This window comes from Schistocerca nitens, chromosome 2 (genome assembly GCF_023898315.1).
Source record: "Schistocerca nitens isolate TAMUIC-IGC-003100 chromosome 2, iqSchNite1.1, whole genome shotgun sequence".
In the NCBI taxonomy this organism is placed as follows: domain Eukaryota; kingdom Metazoa; phylum Arthropoda; class Insecta; order Orthoptera; family Acrididae; genus Schistocerca; species Schistocerca nitens.
The window spans coordinates 684,855,821-684,868,037 of NC_064615.1; the positions used below are offsets into that span (position 1 = coordinate 684,855,821).

The 12,217-nt window shown below is 43.9% G+C and overlaps 1 protein-coding gene across 2 annotated transcripts in view; it reads right to left on the reverse strand.

Moving 5' to 3' along the window:
- The window catches only part of LOC126236826 (male-specific lethal 3 homolog), a 123,112-nt gene that overhangs the window by 94,904 nt on the left and 15,991 nt on the right, over positions 1-12,217 (reverse strand). For both annotated transcript variants that reach the window (XM_049946428.1, XM_049946427.1), the window contains exon 4: positions 10,376-10,970. In XM_049946428.1, the coding sequence (XP_049802385.1) occupies positions 10,376-10,970 (595 nt within the window). The remainder of the gene's footprint in view (positions 1-10,375; positions 10,971-12,217) is intronic.

Here is a 12,217-nt window from a genome sequence, read left to right on the forward strand (position 1 = left end):
AATTTGTCTGATGGCTGAAACATCCTATCATATTTAAAAATAAAGAACTGCAAGAAAGAAACTAAACCACAGATTTTCACAAGATAGCATTTTCTTTCTCACAGTCTCCTTAACAGAAAACTTATACTGTTGTTTGAAAAATGTATAGCTATGTCTGTTTCTTCCAGTATTGTGTAAAAACTGGACGTAAATCAGTCAATAAAATTTCTAGTTTTTTGCAACAACATTACAAAACATGGGTTCAAATTAATGATATGGTTATAATAGAGGGAAACATTCCACGTAGGAAAAATATATCTAAAAACAAAGATGATGTGACTTACCAAATGAAAGTGCTGGCACGTCGACAGACACACAAACATACACACAAAATTCAAGCTTTCGCAACAAACTGTTGCCTCATCAGGAAAGAGGGAAGGAGAGGGAAAGACGAAAGGATGTGGGTTTTAAGGGAGAGGGTAAGGAGTCATTCCAATCCCGGGAGTGGAAAGACTTACCTTAAGGGGAAAAAAGGACGGGTATACACTCGCGCGCACACACACACACACACACACACACACACACACATATATCCATCCACACATATAGAGACACAAGCAGACATATTTAAAGACAAGGAGTTTGGGCAGAGATGTCAGTCGAGGCAGAAGTGCAGAGGCAAAGATGTTGTTGAATGACAGGTGAGGTATGAGTGGCGGCAACTTGAAATTAGCGGAAATTGAGGCCTGGTGGATAACGGGAAGATAGGATATATTGAAGAGCAAGTTCCCATCTCCGGAGTTCGGATAGGTTGGTGTTAGTGGGAAGTATCCAGATAACCCGGACGGTGTAACACTGTGCCAAGATGTGCTGGCCTTGCACCAAGGCATGTTTAGCCACAGGGTGATCCTCATTACCAACAAACACTGTCTGCCTGTGTCCATTCATGCAAATGGACAGTTTGTTGCTGGTCATTCCCACATAGAATGCGTCACAGTGTAGGCAGGTCAGTTGGTAGATCACGTGGGTGCTTACACACGTGGCTCTGCCTTTGATCGTGTACACCTTCCGGGTTACAGGACTGGAGTAGGTGATGGTGGGAGGGTGCATGGGACAGGTTTTACACCGGGGGCGGTTACAAGGGTTAAGAGCCAGAGGGTAGGGAAGGTGGTTTGGGGATTTCATAGGGATGAACTAAGAGGTTACGGAGGTTAGGTGGACGGCGGAAAGACGCTCTTGGTGGAGTGGGGAGGATTTCATGAAGGATGGATCTCATTTCAGGGCAGGATTTGAGGAAGTCGTATCCCTGCTGGAGAGCCACATTCAGAATCTGATCCAGTCCCGGAAAGAATCCTGTCACAAGTGGGGCACTTTTGTGGTTCTTCTGTGGGAGGTTCTGGGTTTGAGAGGAAGTGGCTCTGGTTATTTGCTTCTGTACCAGGTCGGGAGGGTAGTTGCGGGATGCGAAAGCTGTTGTCAGGTTGTTGGTGTAATGCTTCAGGGATTCCGGACTGGAGCAGATTCGTTTGCCACGAAGACCTAGGCTGTAGGGAAGGGACCGTTTGATGTGGAATGGGTGGCAGCTGTCGTAATGGAGGTACTGTTGCTTGTTGGTGGGTTTGATGTGGACGGACGTGTGAAGCTGGCCATTGGACAGGTGGAGGTCAACATCAAGGAAAGTGGCATGGGATTTGGAGTAGGACCAGGTGAATCTGATGGAACCAAAGGAGTTGAGGTTGGAGAGGAAATTCTGGAGTTCTTCTTCACTGTGAGTCCCGATCATGAAGATGTCATCAATAAATCTGTACCAAACTTTGGGTTGGCAGGCCTGGGTAACCAAGAAGGCTTCCTCTAAGCGACCCATGGATAGGTTGGCGTACGAAGGGGCCATCCTGGTACCCATGGCTGTTCCCTTTAATTGTTGGTATGTCTGGTCTTCAAAAGTGAAGAAGTTGTGGGTCAGGATGAAGCTGGCTAAGGTAATGAGGAAAGAGGTTTTAGGTAGGGTGGCAGGTGATCGGCGTGAAAGGAAGTGCTCCATCGCAGCGAGGCCCTGGACGTGCGGGATATTTGTGTATAAGGAAGTGGCATCAATGGTTACAAGGATGGTTTCTGGGGTAACGGATTGGGTAAGGATTCCAGGTGCTCGAGAAAGTGGTTGGTGTCTTTGACGAAGGATGGGAGACTGCATGTAATGGGTTGAAGGTGTTGATCTACGTAGGCAGAGATGCGTTCTGTGGGGGCTTGGTAACCAGCTACAATGGGGCGGCCGGGATGATTGGGTTTGTGAATTTTAGAAAGAAGGTAGAAGGTAGGGGTGCGGGGTGTCGGTGGGGTCAGGAGGTTGATGGAGTCAGGTGAAAGGTTTTGTAGGGGGCCTAAGGTTCTGAGGATTCCTTGAAGCTCCGCCTGGACATCAGGAATGGGATTACCTTGGCAAACGTTGTATGTTGCGAAAGCTTGAATTTTGTGTGTATGTTTGTGTTTGTTTGTGTGTCTGTCGACCTGCCAGCACTTTCATTTGGTAAGTCACATCATCTTTGTTTTTAGATATATTTTTCCTACGTGGAATGTTTCCCTCTATTATAACCATATCATTAATTTGAACCCAACAATTACGTTTGTTATTGTTGCTGTTGCATTTCGAAACCTTTCCTGTCGTCTTATTTTCTCTTTATTTTCTCTTTCTGTTTTTTACCAGAAGTCTCACTTTGTACTCACCTTCCCCTTTTTACCGTAATCTACTATACAATTTTATCCCGCCTATATATACTCAATAATACGTAACCCACTTCCAAACCATAACCAAAAAAATTTTATTTTCCACTTTCAACACCACCGCTGCTATAAAATCCACCGTTTCTAGTTCAATAACAGCTGCGTATAAAACAACCATTTCGGCTAGTTCTAATAACTTTCACTATATTTCTACTTCCGTTTTTCGCACATCACTGATCATTTTTAGCCGCTCCCCACAGGTTTTAACGTCATTATTTACAATTGTTAGCCCCATTTTCGTAATCTTTCACCACAACACCACTCCTTTTAATACATTTACACGTTTTTTCGAAATTTTCCCAAATTTCTACGTCCTTTAACGTGTTTTAGCGGCAACACAACCACCTAACCTTTATGCACATCGCTGTCTACCAACCCTAGTTCACCACAGGATCAACTTAACCAACACTTTTTCGCCTTTTTCCATACCAGATCTCCAGTTGCTTTCTAGTTCACCTTTATCTCTCCCCATATATTTTTATCTTTCATTTTCATTTCAACCTCATGTTACACTTTGCACCTTCTAATACCATGTCTCCCTCACAACACCCCCACAACGACCCCATTAAGTTTTATTTACATTCCCTCCGCAAACATGCCTTCACCGTAGCCAGATTACGCTCGCATATTTTATTTTCTCAGGCTTGTCTGACATTTGGCATAACCCCCGAAGGCCTCACACTTAAAGTTCCCATCTCTGGCTGCAACCCTTCTTTCCATCAGTCCCTATACCAGTTCCAAACTGAACAATCCATTGCCCTCACCCACCTAATCCTTCACCTACACATCAACTCAGCCAATGAACACACTCGTCAACTCCTATCCTTAATAAAAGTCCTCAATCTTTCCTCTCCCACATCCACACCAGCTATTCAGAGCATCCTCCTACAGGCCAACCGCAAATTAGAATAGCATGCCACCCTTCACCTCAAAAAACTATCTAATCTCCTGGTTTCCCACCTCCGGAAAGGCAACTCACTCACCCTTCACAACCTTTCTAGCAAACCTCAACCACCTCTCATTGCACACAAACCCAGTCTCTCCCATCTACTCAATCTCCCACTTCCAGCTCCACTCCCTCCAAAACCTCAAAATTCCAATCAACACAATCTGGTACCACAACACCCTAATTCAGTAGTTAACCTTTCCTCCAAACCTCTCTCCCAATCCGAAACCTCTGTCCTATCCAAAGGCCTCACCTTCAGCCCCCCTCCCAGATTCAACCGAACAGCCCTAGTCAAAGATTTACTGTCCTACACTCTTACTCTCTGCTGAAAGTATCACTTTGCCACGAAGAAAAATGATCCTAATCCTACCCCTAATGATCCAACTCCCCAAGACACTATCCAAATTGAACCCTGCCTGGAACAGTTCCGTCCTCCGTCACAGCGGGACCCACCTCCTCTTCCTCAAAATCACCCTCTCCAAACCTTCCATGAATTTCTGACTTCCAGCCTTGCCTCTCAATCCTTCTTAAAAAACCTTAATCCTACTCCCAACATCATCACTGCTGAAGCCCAGGCTATCCATGATCTGAAGGCTGACCGGTCCATCGTCATTCTTCCGGACGACAAGGGTTCCACGACCGTGGTACTTGATCGTCGGGAGTACGCGGCTGAGGGACTCCGTCAGCTTTCAGACAACACCACATACAAAGTTTGCCAAGGTAATCCCATTCCTGATGTCCAGGCGGAGCTTCAAGGAATCCTCAGAACCTTAGGCCCCCTACAAAACCTTTCACCTGACTCCATCAACCTCCTGACCCCACCGACACCCCGCACCCCTACCTTCTACCTTCTTCCTAAAATTCACAAACCCAATCATCCCGGCCGCCCCATTGTAGCTGGTTACCAAGCCCCCACAGAACGCATCTCTGCCTACGTAGATCAACACCTTCAACCCATTACATGCAGTCTCCCATCCTTCATCAAAGACACCAACCACTTTCTCGAGCGCCTGGAACCCTTAACCAATCCGTTACCCCCAGAAACCATCCTCGTAACCATTGATGCCACTTCCTTATACACAAATATCCCGCACGTCCAGGGCCTCGCTGCGATGGAGCACTTCCTTTCACGCCGATCACCTGCCACCCTACCTAAAACCTCTTTCCTCATTACCTTAGCCAGCTTCATCCTGACCCACAACTTCTTCACTTTTGAAGACCAGACATACCAACAATTAAAGGGAACAGCCATGGGTACCAGGATGGCCCCTTCGTACGCCAACCTATCCATGGGTCGCTTAGAGGAAGCCTTCTTGGTTACCCAGGCCTGCCAACCCAAAGTTTGGTACAGATTTATTGATGACATCTTCATGATCGGGACTCACAGTGAAGAAGAACTCCAGAATTTCCTCTCCAACCTCAACTCCTTTGGTTCCATCAGATTCACCTGGTCCTACTCCAAATCCCATGCCACTTTCCTTGATGTTGACCTCCACCTGTCCAATGGCCAGCTTCACACGTCCGTCCACATCAAACCCACCAACAAGCAACAGTACCTCCATTACGACAGCTGCCATCCATTCCACATCAAACGGTCCCTTCCCTACAGCCTAGGTCTTCGTGGCAAACGAATCTGCTCCAGTCCGGAATCCCTGAAGCATTACACCAACAACCTGACAACAGCTTTCGCATCCCGCAACTACCCTCCCGACCTGGTACAGAAGCAAATAACCAGAGCCACTTCCTCTCAAACCCAGAACCTCCCACAGAAGAACCACAAAAGTGCCCCACTTGTGACAGGATACTTTCCGGGACTGGATCAGATTCTGAATGTGGCTCTCCAGCAGGGATACGACTACCTCAAATCCTGCCCTGAAATGAGATCCATCCTTCATGAAATCCTCCCCACTCCACCAAGAGTGTCTTTCCGCCGTCCACCTAACCTTCGTAACCTCTTAGTTCATCCCTATGAAATCCCCAAACCACCTTCCATACCCTATGGCTCCTACCCTTGTAACCGCCCCCGGTGTAAAACCTGTCTCATGCACCCTCCCACCACCACCTACTCCAGTCCTGTAACCCGGAAGGTGTACACGATCAAAGGCAGAGCCACGTGTGAAAGCACCCACGTGATCTACCAACTGACCTGCCTACACTGTGACGCATTCTATGTGGGAATGACCAGCAACAAACTGTCCATTTGCATGAATGGACACAGGCAGACAGTGTTTGTTGGTAATGAGGATCACCCTGTGGCTAAACATGCCTTGGTGCACGGCCAGCACATCTTAGCACAGTGTTACACCGTCCGGGTTATCTGGATACTTCCCACTAACACCAACCTATCCGAACTTCGGAGATGGGAACTTGCTCTTCAATATATCCTCTCTTCCCGTTATCCACCAGGCCTCAATCTCCGCTAATTTCAAGTTGCCGCCACTCATACCTCACCTGTCATTCAACAACATCTTTGCCTCTGCACTTCTGCCTCGACTGACATCTCTGCCCAAACTCTTTGTCTTTAAGTATGTCTGCTTGTGAGATGTATGCTTGTGTCTGTATATGTGTGGATGGATATGTGTGTGTGTGTGCGCGCGCGCGCGAGCGAGTGTATACCCGTCCTTTTTTCCCCCTAAGGTAAGTCTTTCCGCTCCCGGGATTGGAATGACTCCTTACCTTCTCCCTTAAAACCCACATCCTTTCGTCTTTCCCTCTCCTTCCCTCTTTCCTGATGAGGCAACAGTTTGTTGCGAAAGCTTGAATTTTGTGTGTATGTTTGTGTGTCTGTCGACCTGCCAGCACTTTCATTTGGTAAGTCACATCTTTGTTTTTAGATATATTTTTCCTACGTGGAATGTTTCCCTCTATATAGGCTATGGATTAAAGCCTAGGCCAAAATCTTTTCTATAAGATCAGTTACAGCTTCCTACCGAAGTTTAACATTGTTGCTTCATAGCACTCTCAGAAAAATGAATTTTTTCTTGAAATTTGATGATCACATGCCTTTTGCTTTCGAAATAGTATACATGTGTGTACTTTGTTTATCCTGTGGATACATGCAATCAAAAACTAACGAGTATTTGATGCATTGAAGTCCATACCTTTGGTTCATCCAATATAGATTGACCCAAGTATATCTAGGGACATTCTTGAGCCCCTTCCATATGGCTCCTGTAGGAATCACTAACACAAGACTACAATAAATGTAGTGTGCACAGCGGCATTTAGGTGATCATTCTTCCCACACGTAATATGTGATTGGAATGTAGGAAATTCTAAGTACCCTCTGCCATGTACTTTAACATGCATTTGTTGAATATGTGTGTAGATGAAGATGTGAAGCAATCACAAGAGAGGTTTGACTCAGCTGCAGATGCCCATTTTATGAACTTTTTTGTAATCAGCACATTTCCATATTATGAAAGCATAAACAGGAATTCCACCAAATACACCATGGTAGTTTCCGAAGCACTGAAATCTAGACAGTTATGCACTTTAACAATACGAGAGAAGGAAAGCTGCTACTCACCATATAGCGGAGATGCTGAGTCGCAATAGGCACAATAAAAGGATTCACACAAATCATAGCTTTCAGCCATTAAAGCCTTTGTCAGCACGCACGCACGCACGCACAACTTTCACACATGTCTGCAGTCTCAGAGAGCTGAAACTACACTGCAAGCAGCACATGATGGGAGTGGCGACTGGGTGGGGTAAGGAGGAGGCTGGAGCAGGGAGGGATGGTATGGTGGGAGTGGCGGACAGTGAAGTGTTGCAGTTTAGACAGAGGGTAGGAGAGAAGGTGCTGAGGGGGGAGGGGTAAGTAGCAGAAAGGAGAGAAATAAAAATAAATTAAAAGACTGGGTGTGGCGGTGAAATGACGGCTGTGCAGTGCTGGAATGGGAACTGGGAGGGGGGCTGGATGGGTGAGGACAGTGACAACGGAGGTTGAGGCCAGGGGGCTTACGAGATCGTAGGATGTTTTGCAGGGAAAGTTCTCACCTGTGCAATTCAGAAAAGCTGGTGTTGGTGGGAAGGATCCATATGGTACGTGCTGTGAAGCAGTCATTGAGATGAGGGAGTATCATGTTTGGCAGCGTGTTCAGCTACAGGGTGGTGCACTTTTTTTTTGGCCACAGTTTGTCGGTGGCCGTTCATGCGGACAGACAGCTTGTTGGTTGTCAAGCCTACATAGAATGCAGCACAGTGGTTGCAGCTTAGCTTGTAAATCACATGACTGGTTTCAAAGGTAGCCCTGCCTTTGACGGGATAGGTGATGTCAGTGACCTGACTGGAGTAGGTGGTCTTAGGAGGATGTATGGGACAGGTGAGGCATCTAGGTCTATTACAGGGGTATGAGCCATGAGGTAAGGGATTGGGAGCACGGGTTGTGAAGGACGGACGAGTATATTGTGTAGGTTTGGTGGAGGGTGGAATACCACAGCAGGAGGGGTGGGAAGGATAGTGGGTAGGGCATTTCTCATTTCAGGGCACGACGAGAGGTAATCGAAACCCTGGCGGAGAATGTAATTCAGTTGCTCCAGTCCCAGATGGTACTGAGTTATGAGGGGCCAGACTATGGGACTTTCGGAGGTGGTGGGAGACTGGAAAGATAAAGCCTATCGTGACTCATCATCTCTGCTATATGGTGAGTAGCAACTTTCCTGCTCTCGTAGTTACATTTCATCCTGGATTTTCCATTGTTTGGTTATGCACTTTTGTCACCCAGTCACAGCTCACGTCAGGTGATCTTGCCAGCCAATGACAGCAGATATTCAGAGCACAAGACCCATGATTTAGTCGACCAATAGCAACACCGTTGTTCAGTAGTGTGAACAGACAAATCGGTGAAGTTAATAGTTTAAATTAATATACATACAGTACAGCTGCAAGAAAAGCTATGCTTTCACGTATAATATTAGTCATCAAAAAATTTTTTGCTGTGCTTTACTTAGGGTGTAGTTAAGCAGAGTCCTAAGAGCGCAGCTTAAATTGCAGTGGCAGCTGAATATTTCTAACAAAAGCAATTCTAAATGTCACTGCTGTGCATCAAGCATTCCATCAAGAACTTCGACTTTTCCATAGGAAAGCCAATTGCTCAAGACCTCACTTTGCAAATTTTTTTTGAAGGATACTCATACTTTATGCCGTTGTTATTGCCTAATTTGTAATCTATGGAAAAACTAAAATAAAAATTGCCCTGAAACTGTCTTCCTTTAATGTGTGTTACTCAAGATTTACCGAACACAAATGTGCCAGTAAAATTTTAAATAATGGCATAAATGGATGGTCTTCTGGGCCCAAAGTTCTTCGAAGTGGCTGATCCTCGAAGTGTTAAGTTTTGAATGAAAGTCAAACACATCGTAATTTAAGAAATTCACTGCACATTATCACACATAAGATAATTCAACTTGCGTAAAAGAAAATTTACTTCAAAAGAAACGCTTCCCAAACCACCATTTGCAACATTTGCCCTGCGACCTATTAGAAATGTCAACAGTTGAGACTTCACGCTGATCAAAATGAGGTGCATGAGAAAGGTGCATCTAAAGAAGTTTGTAGTTACAAAACATTGCACAGCCTTCGACACATTTTGTTGTTGGCAGACACTTGTGTGTGCACCGTGTTTTGTTGCTGTAAAGGGCACATTTTCTTTGAAACAAGAATTTTATTTTCATGTTAGTCTCTTATTTATGAGTCATTTCTGCAGTAGTGGGCTAAAGTAAAATTCTTTGTTAGAATATTGGTTCTCACCAGTCAAAATCACAAAAATTTAACTGAAAACTGGAACCATGAAAAATTTAGGTTATTCTAAAATTCCACGGTTTTTCTCAGAGAAAAAAATTACAGGATTTTCTCCAGATTTTCCAGTTGTCCTGAGGTGTATACACCCTCAGTAGGCTAATAAACATTCAAATTACACTGCAACAGACCCATGTTGTGAGTGGATACTGTCAGGACCCTTTCAGAACGTCTGCCATATTTAGGCCAAGAGTTGAAATTTGGTGAACGTGGGAAGATTGCTGTCAAGATGTGTTTCTAATTCTGTAATTACTACAACATGTGACTTTTCTTATTGCTATTTCACAAATTTGAGTATCAGTTTGTATGGAATGTAGTAAGCAATTTTTACATGTCAATGCTTTTTACACCATCAACTTTGTTTTGAACTTCATCATGCCTGTGCCAGCAGAGGAAACCTCAGAGAAACTTGGATGAAACATTAGAATGTTTGTAGTGATTTATTACATGGAAGTATACAAATGACTTTCCGTAATCATAACAAAATACCAGCATTAAACCTTAATTTGCAGCATTTCGCAACATTAATATAGCATTAGAATGGACCTTATGTGTGAACCTGATGACCTCACTTAGTCCCTCACTGTCAAGACTAGAATTGTGTGTGTACTCCGTCTTTGAATAAGAACATAACGATACCGAAATTCATTACGAATGACAAAAGCTGGTGCAGCAGCAAACACTGCCATGTGAAAAATGTAATTAACACTTATAAATCAACTAGCAGACAAGAAAGAAGTTAACACCACACAAATTTATATCAACACATGTGTGCAAATGTAACTATATCAAATGTTTTCCTATCTGAATCAGAAAAGCAACAATTTATGTTTAAAAAAGTAAAGTTCATGTAGAATGTAGCTATCTTACCTTATTTGTATTTTTAATAAGTTCATTATCCAAATCCAGTATGTCTCTCATAACAGCAGTAAATTCCAATGGGAAGTTTTCTTCTGCAGTGTCTTGAGCCCCTTCCTCTGACTGGCTAATATCCTCTGCATCTTCTCCACTGGCTTCATCTTCAGTGGTACACTCACTGTTATCAGAGTTGTTATGATCAACAAAATCTTCTGAGTCTTGATCACAAGCGAGATCACCGTCACCACACTGATTATGATCATCCACTTCATCATCACTGTGTGCTTCTCTGCTATCATCACTATCACTTTCATGTTTTACACCATAGTCATCACTATCGTCATCTTCATAAGCATTGCTTAAGTGTTCATCTTCCATCACACTCTTTTCTCTCTTTTTTCTGTGATCAGTAACACGTTTCCTCCTATTACTTTCATCTTTGTCCAAAGAAGTGTCGTAAGTACTGCAAGAATCAGGGCTACCTTCCCGGGAGGTTGTAGCAGATGCTGTGCGATTACCAGTGCTACGTTCCGATTTGTTATTTCTCTTGAAGGATACCTCGTTACCTTTCGGCCCCTTGTGATCTCGCCGATACAGGTATGCAGTTCTTCATGAAACAGAAATTTTTTATTTTAATTACGGAAGAAATAGTAATCTAAATACAAATGAATTGCTTTTCACTTCCTATCTGAATCACTTTCACATTTGCACCACTGCACAACAAAATGAATTGTTAAAATAACCAAACACTATCACAAAGAAAAACTAAGTTAAAGTGGAAGTGTCACGTTCACACCAGAATAAGAACCAGAAACACTTACTACCAAAAAAAAACTATAACAATGTTCAATTTTTATCTCCCTTTACTTTCTCAGTTACTTAAATCAAATTTATTCTCGAATTTAGTTCACGGGCACCAGATGGAATGTGAGTTCATAAAATATGTGTAAGACAAACTATGTCGCTCTACTGTAGCAACTGGGTCTATGGAAACTCCGGATACCCTATACGAGCTCTACATATGATATCATGATATAATGTACATCTGAGTGGATAATAAGATCAAGCATAATGTGCCTGTTTGTGGATGTGCTTTCTGTATGAATAAGTCAATGGAGGAATTGACTAAATTTCAATGAGTCACAACTGTCCAGGCCCAAAAGCTCGCATCTCATCACAAATTTCACAGTTCCTATCAATGTTATTGTTAAGTGGAAAAGGCAGACACACATTATGCTGAATTATCAGCCTGGTATGCACAGGTAGTAATAGGTAAGGGCCACCAAACTTCAAAATGTTTGAAATAGACATACCCTTATCAACCACTACAGTAGCCAAAGTACAAGACTCGTCAAAGTAACACACTGATAGGACAGAGGGCTCAGTTATTCATTTGTCATGATCACACTGCTGCCCAGAAGCCAACAACATCAGGAAAGATTGAGACAAAACTTAGACAGCCACAAATAAAATTTCCATTGCACTTTGGAGAAGTGGAAAGAGGTTTTATGAAGTTGCAATTTGTGGTGCATAATGTGAACCTGATGGTTGGTTGTTTTGGGGAAGGAGACCAGACATCGAGGTCATCGGTCTCATCGGATTAGGGAAGGAGGGGGAAGGAAGTCGGCCGTGCCCTTTGAAAGGAACCATCCCGGCATTTGCCTGGAGCGATTTAGGGAAATCACGGAAAACCTAAATCAGGATGGCCAGACGCGGGATTGAACCGTCGTCCTCCCGAATGCGAGTCCAGTGTCTAACCACTGCGCCACCTCGCTCGGTAATGTGAACCTGAAAAGAATGTCCAACGAACAGTATTTATGGGATGAGCTGGTTGACATTTGTAAATTGCCCTGA